Source organism: Durio zibethinus, chromosome 23, assembly GCF_047325235.1.
Source record: "Durio zibethinus cultivar Kanyao isolate XHJ-2024 chromosome 23, ASM4732523v1, whole genome shotgun sequence".
NCBI lineage: Eukaryota > Viridiplantae > Streptophyta > Magnoliopsida > Malvales > Malvaceae > Durio > Durio zibethinus.
In genome coordinates this window covers 3,880,044-3,900,869 of record NC_143184.1, presented here as the reverse complement: position 1 = coordinate 3,900,869, position 20,826 = coordinate 3,880,044, and the positions used below count along the sequence as shown (strand labels likewise).

The 20,826-nt window shown below is 34.6% G+C and overlaps 4 protein-coding genes across 5 annotated transcripts; 2 read left to right on the top strand and 2 right to left on the bottom strand.

Moving 5' to 3' along the window:
• The first annotated feature begins 3,797 nt into the window (after positions 1-3,797).
• On the top strand, positions 3,798-6,599 carry LOC111313390 (uncharacterized). The gene has a single exon (XM_022914061.2). The coding sequence runs from the start codon at positions 4,359-4,361 to the stop codon at positions 5,511-5,513; it is 1,155 nt and encodes a 384-aa protein (XP_022769796.1). The 5' UTR covers positions 3,798-4,358; the 3' UTR covers positions 5,514-6,599.
• Positions 6,600-8,383: 1,784 nt separating this feature from the next.
• On the top strand, positions 8,384-10,824 carry LOC111314089 (uncharacterized). Of its 2 annotated transcripts, none has more exons than XM_022915115.2 (3): positions 8,384-8,655; positions 8,902-8,999; positions 9,821-10,824. In XM_022915115.2, exons 1-3 carry the CDS (start codon positions 8,524-8,526, stop codon positions 10,383-10,385), a joined length of 795 nt encoding a protein of 264 aa, XP_022770850.2. In that variant the 5' UTR covers positions 8,384-8,523; the 3' UTR covers positions 10,386-10,824. The 2 variants fall into 2 exon arrangements, with proteins under 2 accessions (XP_022770850.2, XP_022770851.2); XM_022915116.2 differs by having other exon boundaries at positions 8,409-8,650.
• A 114-nt stretch (positions 10,825-10,938) lies between these two features.
• LOC111314088 (protein disulfide-isomerase like 2-1-like) lies at positions 10,939-14,132 on the bottom strand. The gene is made up of 11 exons (XM_022915114.2): positions 13,943-14,132; positions 13,449-13,533; positions 13,159-13,256; positions 12,978-13,033; positions 12,691-12,808; positions 12,454-12,481; positions 12,271-12,362; positions 12,027-12,183; positions 11,812-11,936; positions 11,587-11,686; positions 10,939-11,276 (listed from the first exon to the last, which is right to left on the bottom strand). The coding sequence occupies exons 1-11, from the start codon at positions 14,092-14,094 to the stop codon at positions 11,211-11,213; spliced, it is 1,077 nt and encodes a 358-aa protein (XP_022770849.1). The 5' UTR covers positions 14,095-14,132; the 3' UTR covers positions 10,939-11,210.
• Positions 14,133-17,982: 3,850 nt separating this feature from the next.
• Positions 17,983-20,213, bottom strand: LOC111313389 (transcription factor MYB11-like). The gene is made up of 3 exons (XM_022914060.2): positions 19,942-20,213; positions 19,671-19,800; positions 17,983-19,094 (listed from the first exon to the last, which is right to left on the bottom strand). The coding sequence occupies exons 1-3, from the start codon at positions 20,072-20,074 to the stop codon at positions 18,101-18,103; spliced, it is 1,257 nt and encodes a 418-aa protein (XP_022769795.1). The 5' UTR covers positions 20,075-20,213; the 3' UTR covers positions 17,983-18,100.
• Between the last annotated feature and the right edge of the window lie 613 nt (positions 20,214-20,826).

The window sequence follows — 20,826 nt, the reverse complement described above, 5'->3', positions numbered from 1 at the left end:
ATAATTATAAATTATTTATAATTTATAATTTAATAAATTTGATATATTAATATATAAAAAATACTTATATATTAAAAAAATTAATACTCATTTAATATATATTTAATATATATTTTTTAATTTTAATTTATATTACATAATTATATTAATTTTTAATATCAAATTTAAAATGATAAATTATTAAAGATTAAAAAATAAAATAATAATATATATAAATAATATTTATATTTATATTATATTTATATTATTAATATAAAAATAATTTTATAATATTTATTAAATAGATATCATAATTAAATGTTTAAAATAATTTTTATATATTTATATAAAATTAAAATAAATTTAAAAATATGTTAAACTTATTAAACATGTTAAAAATACACTCATATAATAAAATATTTATATTATATTACATATTTTAAATATATTAATATATATAATATAAATTATATTATATCAAAATTCATTTCAATGCAAATAAACGCAAAATATAATTTTATAAATCGCATATATAATTTTTTCTTATCATATCACGCTGTCTCAAATCATCACGTCAATATTTAAATCAGTGTGAAACGACAACTGAGCTCTTTTTTTTTTTTTTTAAGGGTACTGCTTGGTTACAATTAGTTATACCCAACTTTTGTTGACTGTTTACATGTCACCGTCACTATTCTAAAAGTCAGAAAAATAAAATTTTTCGATTTTTTTTCTTTTTTTTTTTCATATTTGTTGACTTGAATTTAGAACAGATTAAAAAAAGGTATGCTATTGAACAGTAAAAGTTTCTCACAATTCGTTGGATTTTCATTTTTTTTCTAGTGTTGTAAAAAAAATTAATTTGACTGCATTATAATGTGTATATATTAAAAATCATGTAAGTTGTTAATTTCAATAATTATTTTAAAATTTTAATTTGTTTTGACCACAAAATTTCCCATCCAAGAAATATTAATTTTAATGGCACCAATTGCTTGAGAAGCTGATGCTAAATGGTCGATCTCCTATGACCCTGAATTGTTCCCCCTCTGTTCACCGACTTTACCTTTTCTTGTTCTTGTCCTCATATGCTTAATGCCGAATTTTAGTCTTAATCAGCCGCCACAGTCATAACAGAAAAAGTGCGATTATAATTTCCACTGATATTGCAATGAAAAAGATGATGTGATGAGAAAAAGACAAGACGTAAAGTACGACAAGAAATGTAACCATATTGCAGGGGAAAATTAATTAAAAAATTACTTAACAGATAAAGCTTTTTAATCTCAACCTTAAATTTAGAATTCAATCTTGTCGTTGTCCACAATCAAAAGTTTTTATTTTTCGGAAACAAACAAAGGCTCTTCTTTCTTTGTCGGTTTGGCAAAAAGCCTTCATCCAATAGCTTCGATGTTTTTCATACTTAACTACTTTAGTGTCAAAGTTCCAAGAAAATACAAAGAAAGTAACTTCACTTTTTTTTGTTGTTTTCGCTTAAAAAAAACAAAAAAGCATAGATTCATTTCCTAAGGTTCTATTTGAAAGTTCAATTGCATTGCTCCCATTGCATGAACTTATATATTTTACGATTGAATCTCTAAAAAAAATTTTAAATTCAACATTTTCATTTAAATATATAAATAAAAATATTAATAGATATCAATTGACACTAATTAAAATAGTATTTATAAAAAATATATAACTAATGCATTATTTTTTAAAATTAATATTATAATTAACCTTATTTAGTCAATGTCTAACTAGACCGTGGACACAAGTATTATATTATTACAAAAATAATTTTATTATTTTTAAATATAAAAAATGTGTCTATGGATTGGCAGGATTGAGCTTAATTTTGAAGATTTTGATCCAAATTGGGCCCAAACACGAATTCGCTTGCATTGACAAACAGAACCATATAATTTTTATATAGATATACCCTTGGACCTTGGTTGGCTGGGCTATCCATAAATATAATATAATATAATTAATACAATATAATAAATCCAATGTCCCGACCTTTTGAATTTCAAAACAGCGACATAGCCTTTAGGGAATAGAAAGCGAGAGAGGGTGATGGTGGTGGGAAGAGAAAGCAAGGGTTTTGTTTTACACCCTTTTTTTTTTTCAATTTGCAAAGTGTTTTTCGAGGCCCAATATTTGATTGGTAAGAAAGCCCAAAATGGCATAACGGCTGAGCCCATTCATTTACCCTTACTAAACAAAGTTCATATTTTGAATTTCTCATATATCTATAATAAAATAATATTATGAAATTTATATATTTTTATTCCTAATCGGATTTTTTTTTTTTGGCAAGTGGTGAATTTTGAGATTATACCAAAAGCAAAGGAACAAAGTTGAACAAAAACGAATAAATTATACAAATTTGTAGATGGAATTATCAAATATACGAATTATCAACTAATAAAGTTTTTATTAAAAGTAAATATCTTTACATTTTTTAATAAATTCTGTTTGCTTTTGTATTTTATGCAAAAAGCTTCCTCGTGCGGGAATTAAGGTCTTCATTTCTTTTTGTAAGTTTAAAATAAATCTCATTTACTGTTGTTACAAATGTTTAAACTTTTCTTATTGAAATGAATGCCAAATTTACTCTCATGTTAACTTGTATATTGTTTAATTGTTTCTTGCAAATTGTATGGACAATTCTAATAAATCGTGATAGAATAGTTGAAACTAAAAAAAGGAAAAAGAAAAAACAAAGTTATTATATATGAAATATTAAAAGAAACAAGAAAAAAATATATTTGCCCTCACCATCCACTAGCTTGCAAAAATCAGTGGTTGTGCTACAGGACTTATCCGAATAAATCTCAATTTTTAGACGGCGAGGAAAATACTAGTGTGCAAAGTAACCTGAACTCAATCAGGGATACAATGCTTAGCAACGAATTTTTTAATCAATCAAGTAGAGGAAAGAAATATATCAGGTATTTAGTTTGAAAAATGAAAAAAAAAAAAAAAACTCTTGTTCTCTTTCAAACAACTTTTTAATTTCTTTCTGTAAAAAAATTCTTTTAAATAACATTTGTAGGCGATCCACCTTATATACATCTCTCCTTATTCAAACAATAGTTAAACAAAACTATTAGATATATTCAACTAAGTAGGTCCAAATTTAAGAAAAATATTATCAATAAATGATTAATTCAATCGGTTAAGGTTCATGATATTCGATGAAAAAATTTTAAGTTCAAATTTTGTCGATGGTCACCACTTGTTAGGATCAACTCAAATGCATAACCTATAAACATCCATTTTAAATTGTTAAGTACAATACATTTTATCATGATCTGAGAAACTAAACAATTTATATACCTAAATTTTTTTTTACAAAAAAAATATTTAATTGTACGAACAATAATTTATGATTGTTCATGCAAGCAAAGTACTATATTATTAATGTTTATAAAAACATTAAGAAAGTATGATACATTTGAATTTAATGTTAAAGCCCAAAAAGAAACTGATAATCATGAATGTATTTCCAATTTTGAAACTTTTTTTTCGTGAATGTATTTGCTACAAACATGTATGATTTTGCATGTCCTAAATGAAATGGGTTTAGCTTTTAAGCTTTTCTACTGTCCTATTTGTATCAGATATAACATAACATTTGATCTTTTATACGGGAAAATTATGTGTGCAAACCAAAAAAAAAGGTACTTTCAGTTACTGTTTTTTAACATATTTGCTATAATATGTATTGTTTTACATGCCATAAATGAAATTATTTAGCTTTTACGATAATCTTCATCCTTAATTATGATATATATATCAGTTTAGTCTTTCATTAGTGTAATAAAATTTATGCTTTCCTACCAATCCTATAACTACTTCTCCCTAATAACAAATCGCACCAATTATTTGAAAAAGAAAAAAAAAAAAAAAGCATGGGAAGTCGAAGCCAGGAACGTGCCGCCACGCCTTCACTGAAGGAGTCTTTGTTTGACGCGTCGCTCTCTCTCTCTCAGCTCACTCATGACATCACATGTTATCACCCAACAGCTCGGGCCTTCCCTCTTCTCTATTTTATCCCTCTTCCTTTTGTTTTCCTTTCTCACCTTACTCTTTCTCTGTATATGATGGGAATCCAAAAGAAGGAAGATCGAGTAATGGGCTAAAACGGTAAATCCATCGTTGCATCGTAAACCTCCAAAACAACGCAAGCGCTCCTCCATTATTATTTTAACTCCACCGTCAAAGCCCCTTCTTCTTCTTCTGCTTCTCTCATCGCATGCTGATATGCTTATTCATTTCTCCTCTTTCTGCTCCATTATTACGTGCCCCGCAAGCTACTCAACCTTACCTCACTGCTAACTCTTTTCTACATTTTTTTTTCTTTTCTCATTATGGTTTTACTTCAAAACCTTAATAATACCGGTACTCAAACTGAAAGTGGAACTGCAACTCACCTCTCTTCTTCTCCTCATGATGCCAACACCACTGAAACGCCGCGTTTCAGTGAAGACTTTGATTCCACCTGCTCCACTCCCTACGTTAGTGCACCTACGAGCCCCAGCCGTGGCCCCACCTCGGGGTACTTCTTCAGCGCGCCAGCTAGTCCCATGCATTTCGTGCTATCTTCTGCTTCCTCTGCCACGTCTCATCTTTCATCCGAGTCCTCGTTAATGTCCGCACAATCGGATGGGTCGCCTTTCGAATTCGAGTTCTCGTCTCGTTTCTCCAGCAGTAGTTCCGTAGCCGTTGGATCCATGAGTTCGGCTGATGAGTTGTTCTTGAACGGCCAGATCAGGCCCATGAAGCTCTCCTCTCACTTGCAAAAACCTCAGACCCTATCTCCTTTATTAGATCTAGACGACGACGCGCAGTTCAACAACGACCAGGAAGCTTCACGGGGAAGAGATCTGAAATTCCGAAGCAGATCTCTTCACAGAAAGGCGAGATCTTTATCACCGCTTCGAAACGCAGAGTTTCAATGGGAAGCAGAAGCAGATGAAGAGTGTAGCAGAGAAGAACAAAAAGAAGTTAGCCAACGCATTTTGGAAGGTTTGAAAGAAACTGTCACTTCAAACGAAACGACACCGTCGTGTTCTGCCTCTTCATCAAGATCCTCATCTTCAGGCAGAAACTCCAAAAAATGGATATTCTTGAAAGATCTTTTGTATCGAAGTAAAAGTGAGGGGAGAGGAAATGGGAAGGAAAAGTTTTGGACTTCCATCTCTTTCTCTCCATCGAAGGAAAAGAAGATTCAAATTCAAGACGAAAAGGCACCTCCTTCCAAACACAAACTAAAGGAAAACAAACAAGGAGTATGTAAGAAAGTGAGTTCTGGGAAACCGGCAAATGGGGTTGCAAAACGACGGGTGCCTCCGTCACCGCACGAGCTACACTACACGACAAACAGAGCTCAAGCTGAGGAAATGAAGAAGAGGACTTACTTGCCTTACAGACAAGGATTGTTTGGGTGCTTAGGCTTCAGTTCGAAAGGTTACGGTGCACTTAACGGACTCGCTAGGAGCTTGAATCCAGTTTCGTCCAGGTAGTTAACAGAGGATGGATTAATCAAAGGGTCTTTCTTCTTTTTTTTTTTTTTTGGGGGGGGGGGGGGGGGGCGGGTTTGAGGATATTAAATCATATAAATACAGTTTAATGTATTTTTATTGTAAGTTTAAGGTTGCCTAATTGCCTTTTACTACTAGTACTAATATTTTTGTACAGTAGAAAGAAGCTATAGTATGTTTTAATCAACATTGTTAAAGCTCCTTTATCTGCCTTTGCATTATTTTAAGTCTGAAAGTTCATTAATTGCAATATTTCTGATCATTTTATGCACTGCCAAAATCCTATTTTTGATTGTGATTAGTGAATTTTTGAGCTTAATCAGTGTAGTAATAGGTTTTTTTTTTTTGGTGGGGGTTGGGGATGTGACCTTGCCGTGCAATAATTTATTTGTATTTAGCACCTATATGAATTCCTGCCTTTTTCAGACTGCTGCATGAGACTCTGTTTCCATGACTTCTGTAATATAGTAGTTTTCGTGGGGTAGCGTTCTTATGAATGGATATGTTTATTTTATTAATAATACATTTGTTCATGATCTGGTGTTGGGTGTTCCTTTTGGAGCATGGGTCATTTTGGTTTATTAATAGCCATTCCCTTGTCCTTTCCAAATACTTTGATTTTTCAGGTTGTTTTGTGAATGAAATCGTCCCTTGTAAGTACTGAACGATGAAAAGGAAAGAATGGGGATTATGTGGGGGCGGTGGCTAATATCTGCAGGTTTATGAGATTACAAATCATAAATAGTATCCCATCGTTTCGAAGCACCCAAACAGTTTAATTTGCTGCTGGAAATTAGCTGACCCACATGGGGTGTATTCTTTTTGTTAGGTGAGCGCTGTTATTATCCAAGTCAAGGAGGGATAAGGGATTGGATTTTCGAAAAACCTCATTAGACCCACATGGAGCGTCCTTGTGTTTACTTAGGTATTTAAGATATGACCCACACCTGCCTTCAAAAGGCTTTGTATTGTGACCTTTTTGGGCGTTTCCCATCCATTTCTTTGCTGTTTGCTTGTATTTGATTGATGGGGGGTTGGATGCTGGGGATTAGGGTTAAATTTTAAATAATGTAACCCCTGATCAAACTAATTGGTACTATATTTTCCTTCTTAGGAATATCAAGTTGGATTTTTATACATTTTGGGGATTATTGAAAGTGTCTCATTATCGCTAACATGCACATGGGGACTGACATGAGTACCCACTTATTTGGTTATTCAAAGGATTAGAGGACTATTCAACAGTGGTAAAAATAATTAAATTTCTGAACCATTGAAAACACGTTCAATGCACCAGTGAGTTATGAAGATTGAAGTCATCTCATAATCCAAAGGAATCTTAATAAAATCTCAAAAGGGTCCCAGCTCTTAATCTGATACTAAAAGAAGGACAGCAGCAGGGATTAATGATAGTCCTTCCTAGGCTCTTGTGAATTATAAGCAAGGCTAGAGTCAGTGGGTCACTCTTGTTTCGGGGAATTTAGATTTTGGCTCTTGAAGCATACATATAGCAATGCATTTAAACATTTTTCAGGTTGAGTTGGGAGTTAGGCCAACGTTAACTGTGGACCGTCTAAGAGAGAAAGCTGTTTTGCCTGACGGGCGCAGTGGCTGTGCAGTGTGCATCAGATATCTTTCACCAATTACGCCAACTGTGGACCACACTTGCGAGATTCTTACTGCTAAACGCATCCAAGCATCAATGTCTGTCTACCTTCGCCTTTTGCTTTTTCTATTCCCCATGGCCATAGTGGAGTATATGTCCTTCTATTTTTTTTTTTTTATTCAGTTCATCAGCTTACTGTTATGTGTTGGTTAATGACCAACTTTTTGGTTTCGTTGATGACAGTTCACACCCAATTTACATTTGTAGAATTGCCTGTCAAGTTCAAGAGACAGCAAGATGATAACATACAAAACGTTCCCATAGCCAGGTTTAACATTTTCTCCAAATGCATCAGGAAATTGATTTATATGGTAAAATTAGGAGGATTCTTTCAAAGAAACGAAGACAATAGAGTAGCACTTATTAGCCCAGGGGGAAGCTTTTCTTCCGTCATATCATTTATTTTTCTAATATGGTGCTGAAAGTTTGCATCATTTAATTTGCCTCCCCATTTTTTTTCCTTGGAGAGGTAAGTTATGCTTTATCGTCGGCATCTTTTGAGGTTGACATATCACTTATCTTCTATGCTACAATGGACTTAGGAAGAGGATTTTTGCCTGCGGCTTTTCTCTTTTTTTTTTTTGGGAGCTTGTCTCTTCCATTGATCATATCCCATTGTTTTTTACGCTATTGTCATTTACATTCAATCCTGCTGAAATAGCAACTCTAACATCTCCAAAGTTGAGTTGATTGTTAATCACGAACTGTCACTCCAACTTGAATCCATTTCAAGAAACACAGGCAAAATATCTCTCTCTATATGTATCTATAAAAACAAAATTTGCTTTTTCCCTCGAAGGAAAAAAATTATAATAATTTCAATTACATTGTGATAGGTTTTTTCGCTTAATAAAAAGTACATGGCAAAAAAGAAGGTTTGCGCTTCACTATTTTCTCTCCATAGCTGAAACAAATCCATAAATGAAAGATGGAAAAATGTTCCCAAACGTTTGTCTAGTGACTGGTGTTTGAAGAAATATTAAAAATTTAATTTCGAATCAGATTTTTTTTTAAATTTATATTAGGATTTCGTCCTCTTGGTGTAAAAAAAAAAATGAAAAATATCAAAATTCTCTAAATATGACACGTGTCAAGAGATGAATCTATGACATGATCTCTACCCTACACCCGCGAAACAGGTTTTTATTTCTCCTCAATCTCCCTCCTGCCGCAATCCCCAGCCAAATTACCGCTGTTTCACTTAATTCTCGTTTCTTGTTCAATGTCCCAATCTAAATCTCTCGTCTTTGCAAAAATAATTAATTGGCTTCTATCTTTAATCAATTATAATCCAAACGAAACCAAAACTCAGAGCTAAAAAAAATAATGGCTTCTGAATCCAATTCCACAACAACAACATCATCATCGACGCCATCCCCAAGTGGGAAACGAAGCAGAGATCCCGAAGATGAGGTTTATCTTGACAATCTCCGCTCTCACAAGCGTTATCTCAGTGAGGTTTCTTTTCTTTCCTTTTTTTCTTTTATATTGCTTCCCTTGTTTTTAAATGCCCAAACTGTCAAATTTTAACTTTTAATCTTTGTTTAGATGTATGGTATATTAGATATCCCAAAAGCTCGATTTTCTATTATTTTCTAGGTTAATTTATCTGGGTAGTTTTTATCTACATGAGGCATTTTGTATTTGTTAGATATTTGCATTAAAGGGCTTCAGTTATTGAAAAATTAAAATCTTTGTTTGCAGATAATGGCGTCTAGTTTGAATGGATTGACTGTTGGGGACCCACTTCCTGAAAATCTTATGGAATCAATGGCTAGGCCTGAAGGCATGTTCTATACCAGGTTAGTTGTTGTCTCAAGCTTAATCAACCAAGTACTTTCTAGTTGCTATCGTTCCAGTATTCGGACTTCCTATTATTGTCCCTGTATTTAAACAAAAAAAATCCTAAAATAGGAAAGATTGGAAGAACAAATTCGTTTTTTTCATGTCATGATTTCACCCTTGGAGTAAAGCTACTAATTGATAGATGATAACTACGAGGCCTATTATAGATACTTATCAATATTGGCGTAGTCAATGACCTGAAGATAGTTGTTCTTGGTTGCTGTTGGATATCGGAATCGGTGGATTCAATTTTGTATGATTGCTGTATATTCCAATAGCTGTGCTGGGGTGTTAGAAATACAATGTACATTATCTATCTCTTGCCTCATGGTAATTTATCAAGTATTTTCTTCCCAGCTGGGACAAAATGATTATTTTATGTCAATCTCAGAATAGTTTGAATATGTTTTATTTGCAATTTTTGTCTTAAATTGTAGCCTGAAACTTGGTTGCATCATCTGAAGGTTATGTTTTCAATTGTTGTGATAAAGATGACTGCATTGTATAAGAGGTTAGTTTGGTTATCTGCATAGGTTTACTGGAGTGGATTATGTTTCAAATTATCTTTAGTTTTATTCACTCACCTATTATATTGAGTGAAACGAATTATGCAACAGATGATTGTAGGAGCATTATGGCATTTGCATGTCCGGAATGCTAATTGCATTTTACTCTTTCTTGTCTACATATGACTTACCTCAGTTGTATAGTATTTGTTTCTTCATTTTCAAATCAATGTGATGAAGTTTTTAAAAACTCATCCTCATTATCTTTCCAGGGATGAAATGTCATGGCAATATTCACCGATGTCAGAAGATTCAGATGACTTGAGATTTTGTGAGACACCTATGAACACTTGCTTATCCCATTCTGACAGCCTGCCTACTAGTCCCGTTTCCCCGTATAGATATCAAAGACCACTGAATGGTTTCTGCTCCACTCCTTCATCTAGTTCATACCCTTTGCATGGGAATGTCAGTGCTGTTGCTTGTTCACAGCCTCGCCAAAGAGGCTCAGATACAGAGGGCCGATTCCCATCATCACCAAGTGATATTTGCCACTCTGCTGACTTAAGGAGGGCAGCACTCTTGCGGTCTGTACAGATGAGAACACAGCCTTCTGGTTCGTCATCATTCGAATTGCCATTTGGTTCAGGCCAAGAGAATGTGCCTAATATTGAAGTTGAGGAACGGCCATGCTCATTTATGAAGTCCTTAGTTGATGATCGAGAATATCAGATTGAGGAGTGTTCTTCATTGGGTATCTCAGATCCTGAATTTAGTCAAGAGAAATCTAGCAGAGTGTCAAATATGAATTTGAAAGGAGATGAATCAGAAGATTAGATGCTTTGAGAAATGACATCAAAACCCGCTCCATCCTCATTTTGAGTGTATCTTCAATGTAGAAGTGGATTTTGTAAAAAAGTAAAGTCTCACTCGCACAGCCATACATTTATGGTTCATCATCAACAGCATCCGATTTATGAGTTTTCATCTGCTCTTTCTTTGTCCTGAGAAGAGCGTCGGCTATGCCACTATTGTGGCTGAACTTCATCACTAGAAATGGATCCCTGCATATATTGTCTACTCTCTGCTGCATTATCTTTCTAGGGCTGTTACTGGTAATTGGACTGAAGGCCCCTTTGTCAATGGGTGTACACGTTGTTATGTGTTTAATATCTGCTAAAATTCTTTGATAATTATCATTTGATTTTGCAAGCTTCGTGACTATTAATTTGTGATTATGAAAAATTAAATGGGTAAGCATCTTTAGTTTTGAACTGAGCTATAATTATTAAAGTTTTGAATTCTGCTAAGGAAAGAAAAAAAGGCTCTAACGTGTACTTGTAATTTAAGAAGTAAATCTATCTGTCACTGGAAAAAAAAAAGGCACAAATTCGAAGAAATGACGGATTAAATCACCGCACTAGCTAGTTGTAGTTCTCACAGAAAAGTTCTCGACTACTGCTACTACTGCACGCATGTGCTTAATTCATGTCAAGGCTTAGCCATTGCTGTGCTGAAAGATCCCTTCAGAGATTAAAATTAGATGAAACACTAGATCCCAGCACTGGGAGGAAAACCAATACTCAAAAACCTGGATGAAGTTGAAAATTGACCCCACCAGTGCCCTAAAATAGACAAGTAAAATGCACTGATCTAACAAGTTCATGCAAATGTTGATAAGATATTCTTCTTGACCGTGAATTCATCAGCTTTTGCTGGGCTTATTGACTGCACCAGAAACAAGGAAAACTCATGGTTAGGGTATCTCATATACAGATGCTTATAATGAAAACTATGGTTTTTATAATTAATTGCATTTTAACCACCCCTACAGAGTGGGCAGCAACATGAGTTTATATGACCCATAAAAATCACGACTGTAGGATTTTAACTGTAAGGAATATAATTTTGTTTATAATCTAAGGGTCCAAAATCATAGTGATAGCGGAGATGATTTCAGGGCACCATCCTATTAATTAATTGCAATTGTCAAATCGCCAAAACATAAATTTACTTCTATTTCAATAGTAATCCTTACCTTGTCTACAATGCGCTGCAGCCGCTCAATTTCCTTCTTGGGATAATCAGCACCTTTCTCCATACAGCTTTTAGCAGCTTTCAAGTATATCTTTCCATACCTGAAAAACCGCAAAAAAAGTCACACACAGAACAGTTCTTTGAAACAAAGAAAATTTAAACAGGAAACTAGGAATTGACAAGAAGTTTTGCTTTAGAGCAGAATATAAAGAGACCAATTGAATACCTCTCAGTGGAACCCTTAAGCTTCTCAACTTCCTCTTCAATCTTAGAGATGATTGCTTTTTTCTCATCATTGCCAGCAGCCACAAACTCCTTCACCAACGCATCCAAACTTGACAAAATACCCGCCTATGCAAAAAAGAAGAGGAGAAAAATTAATCTGATAAAGTATGGATAATGACCCAGATGATGTACCAGTATAAACTATGAGCTATTAACCTTTGAAGTCAGCTGCCCTTTTGCATCACGACTGGTGCCACACTTCTCATTGATGAAAGTAACAAAATCAGCTAGATCCCTGCCACCATCATAGTCTTCCCCAGCTTTGTTGCCCTTTGGAAAGAATTTCAATGTTGGATACCCACTTACCCCATACCTGCACTTAAAACAAAGGCCTTGACATCCATTGATACGTTCCCTAAATGTTAAGAAAACTGAGCATACTGGTTAAATTTACAATTACTTTTCAGCTAAATCCTTATGTTTGTCAGCATCTAGATTAGCTATCACTACATCCTCTTCCATTTTGAATGCTGTCGCTACCTTTTCATAGGTCTGTAGAGACAAACAAAGAGTTAGAAAGTAGATCACCACTTATACCAAAATAATCATGCCTACTTTATTAAGCAAAGATCTAGATGCTTACAGGAGCAAGGTTTTTGCAATGGCCACACCTGGCAGAAAACCAATCCAGAACTTAGTCAAAACACATTAAGCAGAAAAAATGGACGCAACAGAATATCAACAGCAAAACTTGTTAGATATGTCATGAGGTCCTTAAACAGTAAACCTAAGGGGTATTTGAAATAGCTGAACTAGAAAAAGCCCTAACTTTAATTATTTTTGCAAATAGTAATATTACCAAAAAATACCACAAGCTTACCAAGGTGCATAAAACTCAACCAACACATCTTTGGTCTCATCAAGGACAACCTCATCAAAATTATCAGCATTTAACACTGCAACATTGGATGGCAATGTGGCTATCTTCACATTGGTCCCTGTAAAACAATCCACGAGCTTAGCAAATCAAAGTGGGTTTTGGCCTATGGCATCCATCTAAATTCAGCAAGCTCACCTTGGGAAACTCAGAAGCAAGAAATCGAGACAGAATTTCCTAGATTAAGCAACCACAAACAGAAACTTCTACAAAGGAAAAAGACAAATTACCTCCTTCACTGTTGACAAACTCAGCAAGGGACTCTGCAGTTCGTGGTCCTTCATACCTAAATAAAACAATTTTGATCTAATAAGAGCATGTTTTAAATAAAATGTTGATACCAATAACAAAACCTAAACCAAGATCAAAAACTTTTCCAGGTTCTGTTTCTACAAGTTAAATTAGACTCACTTTTTAGGTTCCAAAGAGCCTTTGGGAAACCACTGAACAGTTGGGTAGCCCTGAACACCATATTTGCTGCATAAACTCTTATGCTCATCACAGTCCACCTACTCCCACATAAACAAAAGAAAAGAATTTCTACTAAAATCAATAGCAATATCAAGGAAAACTTCATCATAGAAAAAAATTTTGCAATTCAAAAAAGAACACAAAGGAATTAGAAACGAGTAGTGAAAATACCCTGATCAATAACAACTCATATATTAACAGCCAAAGCCGGCTGATTATAAATCGCTAACCTTTCCAATCAAGACGGATTTAGCCTTCTTAAAACTTGCCCCAAGCTTCTCATACTCGGGAGCTAACTTCTTACAGTGACCACACCTGTGGTTGGAGAAAACGATTATGTTGAGAATATAACTAGCTGGAACTTAGTTTTCCGCCAAAAAACCGATTATTCTAAATCCATAGCCAGAAGTGAGATCACTGAGCTCAAATGTCTTTAAAAAAAAAAAAACCAAATTCTAATTCTTGAGAAAAAAAAGCCTTAAAAGGAACATCTTTAGCAACACTTGGTCATCTAGAGAGTTTGATCCTTATAAACAAATGTGAGAAACAATCAATCAAAGAAACAAACAATAAGAGAAAATATCGATGTTCTCATTTCAATTGCTGATAGATCTAACGATCGATTAATGAGGATCTAGTGTGAAACACCAAAAAAACATAGAGTATAAAATCTAATCTAACAAAGAAAAAAAATGAAAGAAATAGAAGACGAAAAAATTATTACCAAGGAGCATAGAACTCGACGAGAGCTCCACTGTCTTGACCAACTTCCTTGTCGAAGTTTTCTTCGGTTAGTACAACAACGTCGTCGGCCAACGCTGATGCCAATAACAAGGCCAAGGTTCCAAAGGTCAACCAGATCTGAAACTTCTCCATTTTTTTTTCCTTCTCCGTTTCTAACTTCCTCTGTTTTCACTCTATCTCTCCCAGGCTTGACTTTTATAGGTGGTAGGATTTCTCCTTTTCATTTTCTTTTTTTTATAAATGAATTCTATTTAAGAATACTGATATTTTAGCTGGGCTGTTTGGTTGTTGTTGTGGACTTTTGGAAGCGAAGAATGAATGGTCATAGAGGACCAAGGAGCTCAGCTGGAACATCATGGTCTTTACCTTAAACGACGCCGTGGCATACTTTCATTTGGTGAAAAATCATGACTTAGTTTGTTGGCGCTTTCTTTTTACTATGATGCGTAGCGGATAGGATAAGCTCCCTGCCTCTTGGTCAAGCGAAGCACGGTGACGTGTTTCAGATGACATGGCATACCTTGATAGGCTCCGCTATCGTGGAGGACTTAGGCTTGGAACCTGGTAGCCGCCACAGCCCATTTTCCATTTTTTTTTATTTTTAATTTTTAAAGAACCGTCATAGCCCAATTAGTTGAATGTGGTATTGGGCTAAAACCCAATATGACAGTCTTGAGCAAAGACTATTAAAAGTGCAAGATTTGGTCACTTGCCGGATGGTTGACCATTGTCGTGTAATAAAATTATAATTGACCATGAACGGTTCAATACTTCATGTTATAACAGCTGCTTATACTTCTAAGGCAAGCATTTCAAAATGCAGACATAAAAATTTCTCATCATTATAAATTGTTAGAGGAAGACAAAAGTTAAAGAATTAAAGGCCGGCCCTTCGATTACTAGGCTGACCGATATGGACATTTTTTTAATTCTGGATTTACATGGGCTAAGCCCAGATTAAAGGAGGAACCTCCCCTTAAAAGGTTATGTAACCAATGGGCTTTGGCCCTTGATATGGTTGATCCGAGATCTCTTGTTCACACGATCTAGTGTTCGCTGTCCTGTCATTTAGGCCACTGAGTGAGATTTCTGCTCATTGCAGACATCTCGGGGTTCTTCGCACCTGGATTCCCCTTGTTTGATCTATGAGATTTACACTAAAAAGAAAAAAACTGTTAACCGCTACTTAAAAGATAAGAATTTTCTGATAAGAAAAAAAAATGTTTGAAAAGACTCTTCCTGCTTCTGCAAAATCTGTCATCGGGGCATTGTCTTTTGTCTTTTTAAAGTTTAAACATTCTTGGTTTTTATGTTTTTTGTTTCCTCCGGCCATGGATCGATAAATTAAAAGTTTCTAAGCCAATCATCATCGCCCCCTAAAAAGATTATGCTTTCATAGGAATGGCCTATCCTACCAGCTGCATGGAATGTAAAACCCCGCAGTCACAACCTTCAATCTTCATGCAACACTCGTATGGTAGTACTACTAGTACCAGACTACCAGCTGTATACAGAATAGGCTCGATCGCCACCGTCATTCACAAACGAAATGAAATGTAGCATCAAAGTTGAATGTCCCTGAACTGCCGTATAAACACATATGCGCATGCCAGATCCAGAAACTGTATGCCTGTTAACGTCAATGAGAAAAGTAGACTAGTCCTGTTCCAATTCCAATTCCAAAGGCATTGAAATCTTCGACAGAATTAAATTTTCAGAAAAAAACAACTCATTTCTCTTCCTAGGGGATAGGTTAAGCTGGTAGTAGAATTTTTTTTTTTCTTCTAATTTTCCCAGTCAGGGTTCGGGAGTTGGGACCAAACTCAGGAAACGCTGTGTCTTAAAACTTTGATAAGAAGCCACAGCAGGAACAAATCTCTGTCCATGTTATGACACGCCCAGGGACTCGGGCTATATGTATCAGCAATTCAGCAGTGCCCATCCTTAAGGAATTGTACAAAATATTAAATTGAAGGAAGAATACAGATAGGCCATGATGTACACTCGGGCACTGCCTGACGGGTGAGGTGATAAGTTTGTCTTCCAGATAAAGGACGATAGCTCCCCATCTGACCCCAAGGAAAGAGCAGATCCCTGCCTGTTTCACTATTTGGCGTACTAGCCCGATGAACAAACACGGGGCTCTAAAGGCAATGAATAGAGACTTCACTAGCTAGCTGGGTTTTTCATTTTAATGAAACGAATATGAATTTTATATGTTAAAGAAACTGTTCTTTCATCTTTGTGCCATTGACAAACTGAACAGTGAAATGCCTCCTTGCCCAAGTTGTAATGCTAAAACTTTAGTTGTTTGATATAAAAAAGTTCTTTTTTTTTCTAATAAAAGTCTAGTACGAGGGTGACTCTTTAATTTTAGAGATAGGATAAATAGTAAAATTCATAAAAATTTTATATTTAATTTATAAATCCTTTATCAATAAAAATAATTAACAGCAAGAATTAAATTTAAATTTTACATATAAAGTATTTGAACTTAAAAAAATCTTTAGATCCACCAGTTTAGGGATGAAATTTGTTAAATTTTCTTAAGGAAAATTAATATAATTTTCGAGGGGAGTTTTTTTTTTTTTGCAAAATATACAAAAAATCTTTTAGGAGACAATAAGTACAATGGTTTTTTTAAGAGTATTATAATCACTGAAAAATATTAAAGAACATTGTCTTAGGTAATTGTACATAGTAATAAAAGATGCAGTTGACAGTTTTTTTTGAGTAATAAATAACATTGCCCTTTAAAAATTATATACAGAAATCAATTATCATAGAACTTTCAATCCATAGTTGTCATTTAATATTTGATTTTAGTTTTATGCAAAAACACCATTATTTTATTTCTTTTGAGATGATCTATACCAACAATGGAGATTATGTTTTGTTACTTACGAATAGGTGTGAATAAATAGTCGGTTCGATCGATTTGGTTTAAAAAAATCAATTATCGATTTAATCGATTTTTATTTAATAAATAATTGAATCGATCGAATATTATTAAATAATTGACCATAACTCAACCGATTAAAATCGATTCAATTTAGTTGGTTCGATTAAATAACCGATCTTTTTATCATTTTTTTTATTATGAATAATTGTTTAATCATAAATTTAATTTAATAAAATTTAAATTTTAGTATCATTTAAATTAAATTATTAAATAATTTAATAATTTCAATAATATTTTATAAAAAATATATATTTATCTCAAATTTTTTTATTTTTAATTATTAAAAAATCTAATTCAATCATTGCGATTATCAATTTTAAAAATTAAAAATTTATTGAATTAATTAATTTAATCAATTTAAAAAATTAATTATAATTAAAATTAAATAAATCAAATTAATTTAATTAAATTTATTCGATTGATCGAATCTAATGAACTCAAATGATTTTTGCTCACCTCACTTACGAGCGTCAAGGGTACATATGGGTTGGTAGCAGTTCTTTCGTTTGAAGGATCCGTCAATTTTCATTCTTTATTTCGTAAGGGAGATGTCAGGCTCCGTCATGATTGTTCAAATAAAAGTAATGAAAAGGGTCCGTTTTCACAGAGCATTGGCCCAGTTTGGCTCCACCAAGTCACCCACAGCCCACTAGCCTGGGCAGTACTGGCAAAACCCACCAGGTCATTATGATTGCAGTTAAGATCTAGTACCCCTTCTTCGGTTTCTTACAGGCAGGGATCCTCTGGCCATTATTTTTAGCTGCTCGTACGCCTGCCACGTAGGTAGAGCAATTAGTTTGTTGGCAATTTGCCATTGATTGGAACAATGGTATAGCAACTTCTGACTCTAACGTTTTTCAGTAAAAGTCGATCAAGAATAAATCTAAGTTAAATAAATTTTTTCATCAATATTTTTGTTTTTTAATATATAAAAATATTAAACGTATCATGGTGGTAATAATAATAGTAATAAAAGTTGAGAGGTCTTTCAACTGAAGATTTTCACCGGCAATCTTTTTACCAACAAAATGGAATGGGAAACAAAAACAAGCATCAGGATTCAGGAGAGAAACAAAACTCAAAAAAAAAAAAAAAAGAGACACAGATTTGTTGCTACTGTCTAGCTCACTGTCAACAAACAAAAGAAAAAAAAGACAACAGCAGGAGGAGAGAGCATTAGGAGAAAAGCCAAGCAACCATGGAATTATGCCTCTCAAACTCTAAGTCCTTGTCTTCCAATTTATATCTCTCTCCTTTCCCATTATAATCGCACTTCCACAGCCAAGATGAAATGTACTCCTCCTCCCAAAGCTCATTCCCTTGAACTACACTCTCCCAATCCCAATAAAGATTATCGAGATTACAATCATCAACAACGAAGCACGAAGTTATTGAACAGGAATTCAAGTCCCCACAATCTTCATTAGTGTTTCCACTTCCTATTTCCTCATTAGTAGCTGTCGTTTTATTTGGACTCAAATATCCACTTCTCTCTTTCTCCTCAACATTAACAGTGATCTTGTTCTCTCCCCACTCGCGTAAGGCCAAATCCCCATTTGGTTGTAAAAATTCACTGTCGATGATGTCATTAAAACACAGCATCATACTGCTTTCAATACTTTCAAATGGTGCTAAAATATCAGTTTCTTTCTCAATGTTACCACTAGGGCATAGCATTGAATTCTCTATGGTTCCTTCCTCACCAGAGATAGGAACGAGGCTCTCTCTCTCCTCGCTTGACCCCAACATTCCTTCTCCGGTTTTTTGACAATCACTCGTTATAACAGGGATCATTCTCTCCTTGTCTTCTTCATAGGGATCCAGTGCCATGCAATCTTCTATGGCAGTAGTGGACAAGGTTTCTTTTTCTAACAGTGGAGTGGATGGAAATTGTACAACTTCATTAACAGAAACGTTTTTCATAGGTTTATTTGAAGAACTGCCAGCATCTTTCTTGGTACTGTAGCTTTTGTTTTTCTTCATTGGCCATCTGCTTCTTCTACCGCCTTTCCTCTCAGCAATACCGACCTTGGTCATGTCCATGATCACGGGCAAGCTTTGACTGGACGGCCTTCTAAAGCCATAGATTTTTCTGCTCAAATGAGAGTTCCAGTAGTTCTTTATCTCGTTGTCTGTTCTTCCTGGTAAGTGGCTGGCAATCAAAGACCACCTGATAACAGCATGAGCAAAAAAATAAAGGATTAATTTCACTACAAAGTGTACAAAAATCGAAAATGACAAGTGCCAGAATAAACTAAAATGCTCAAAAAATCCTTGACAAAATAACCAATTAAGCAAGGAATCTCTTATTGAATTTTACAGCTTAAAGGCCTTATCAAAAGTTTGCTGTGTTTGTTAGTCTAGTTAAGTTCTTTCCTAACAGTATAAATTAAAAAGAAGAGGTTAAAGCTGAGCTGACATGGACTGAAAAAAGAGAGCGGATACCGTGGAAAGTGACTGAAAGAACCAAAAGTCGAAAAAAAAAGGTCGAGTGCTTAAAATAATCGATGACAGCTATTACGAACTTTTTTCATCCATGGAAAATATAAAACACTTAATATTCAGTCGAAAAAGAAAAAATTACCATCACCATCATCGTATATATAGTCTTTTTAGAAAAGGCAGTTCACTTTCTGGTATCTGTTTTCACTCTCACCGTATAGTCCATTTAAAAAAGACAGTCTACTTTCTAGTATCTGTTTTCTTTTGGCTATGGAGAGTAAAGGAGGGAAAATGCCGCACTAACTTATTTCCCAAAATAGCATGCAAATTAATGATGATTTCTTCCTCTTCTGCAGTAATGTTTCCCCTCTTCAAGTCAGCTCTCAAGTAGTTGATCCACCTTAGTCTGCAACTCTTCCCACACCTCAGTAATCCTTCAAATGCCAAACCGTACACAATCAATGAGCAAGCCGAAGGAGAAACGAGGTAAAACATTCACGACCATGCAAAAAATATAACTAGAAAGAAGAATCACTTTGATATAAAAAAAAAAAAAAAAACCTTTGGTTGTATACCTGCATTCTTGGGCAATGATCTCCAGGAGCCTTCTCCGTTAGCTTGGATGTATTTGGTCAATATCTCATCCTCTTTCGCCGTCCATCTCCCCCTCTTCAACCCAACCTTTTCACAACAAGGCGCCCTCCCCATGTCTGGCACCAACCGGCAAAGGTGGAGAGGGCCAAAATGTAGATAACTTCCTCGATCGCTAAAATCAGAAGATGAACGATATCAAAATGAACAAATTTGCAGTTTGACTAGGAGAATGCTACGACGATGAAGAAACAAAAACATTAAAACTTGGTTTTGCAAGGAAGCGCAGCAATTGGATTATCATTATATAAAAGGTTGAAGTTGTAAATATGGACATAGAGGGACAGAAGGGATCTGGTGGGGCACGTTATGGGGATTTATTTGCCTTGAATCAAGAGCAGAGTCGCGGCATCTGTACCGTCAAGAGGCTCATCACGGGCACGCATTTCCAACGTTGATGGCTTGATGCCGCTTGTACCAATTCTTTTTCTCTCCGCCCTCAGACACCTCAAGTTTCTTGAACTCTTAAAACTGAAAAATAAAAATTAAAAACAAAAAAAAAAAAAGAATAAACTTCCACTCTGCTTTAATTATTCCCATCTACCTTACAAAACCCCAACATTTTTGCCTTTTTTTTCTTTATTGAAAGAAAATATTATTAGCATCACAATGAGCGTATATCATAATATTTGACACACGGCGAAATCAAAAAATTGTTATTGTCATTGATCACGTGGTCGGCTTTTCCTTTTCCTTTTATTTCTTGTTTTTTTTATAAATAAATTGTCAGCGTTCATAACTATTTTGTGGTCCATGTCAAGTTTATGGTAGATTTTACGGTCCATATCATTTAAGGTTGTGTAGGTGTC

Excerpts from the sequence above, each read along its gene's own strand:
- LOC111313390 (XM_022914061.2), top strand. The coding sequence starts at position 4,359 with ATGGTTTTACTTCAAAACCTTAATAATACCGGTACTCAAACTGAAAGT.
- LOC111314088 (XM_022915114.2), bottom strand. The coding sequence starts at position 14,094 with ATGGAGAAGTTTCAGATCTGGTTGACCTTTGGAACCTTGGCCTTGTTA. Across the intron at positions 12,363-12,453 it reads ATTGCAAAAACCTTGCTCCT|ACCTATGAAAAGGTAGCGAC; the intron begins GTAAGCATCTAG and ends TTGTCTCTACAG. Across the intron at positions 12,184-12,270 it reads CATAAGGATTTAGCTGAAAA|GTATGGGGTAAGTGGGTATC; the intron begins GTAATTGTAAAT and ends TTTTAAGTGCAG.
- LOC111313389 (XM_022914060.2), bottom strand. The coding sequence starts at position 20,074 with ATGGGGAGGGCGCCTTGTTGTGAAAAGGTTGGGTTGAAGAGGGGGAGA. Across the intron at positions 19,801-19,941 it reads ATCATTGCCCAAGAATGCAG|GATTACTGAGGTGTGGGAAG; the intron begins GTATACAACCAA and ends TGGCATTTGAAG. Across the intron at positions 19,095-19,670 it reads CATGCTATTTTGGGAAATAA|GTGGTCTTTGATTGCCAGCC; the intron begins GTTAGTGCGGCA and ends TGCTGTTATCAG.
- LOC111314089 (XM_022915115.2), top strand. The coding sequence starts at position 8,524 with ATGGCTTCTGAATCCAATTCCACAACAACAACATCATCATCGACGCCA. Across the intron at positions 8,656-8,901 it reads ACAAGCGTTATCTCAGTGAG|ATAATGGCGTCTAGTTTGAA; the intron begins GTTTCTTTTCTT and ends CTTTGTTTGCAG. Across the intron at positions 9,000-9,820 it reads GAAGGCATGTTCTATACCAG|GGATGAAATGTCATGGCAAT; the intron begins GTTAGTTGTTGT and ends TTATCTTTCCAG.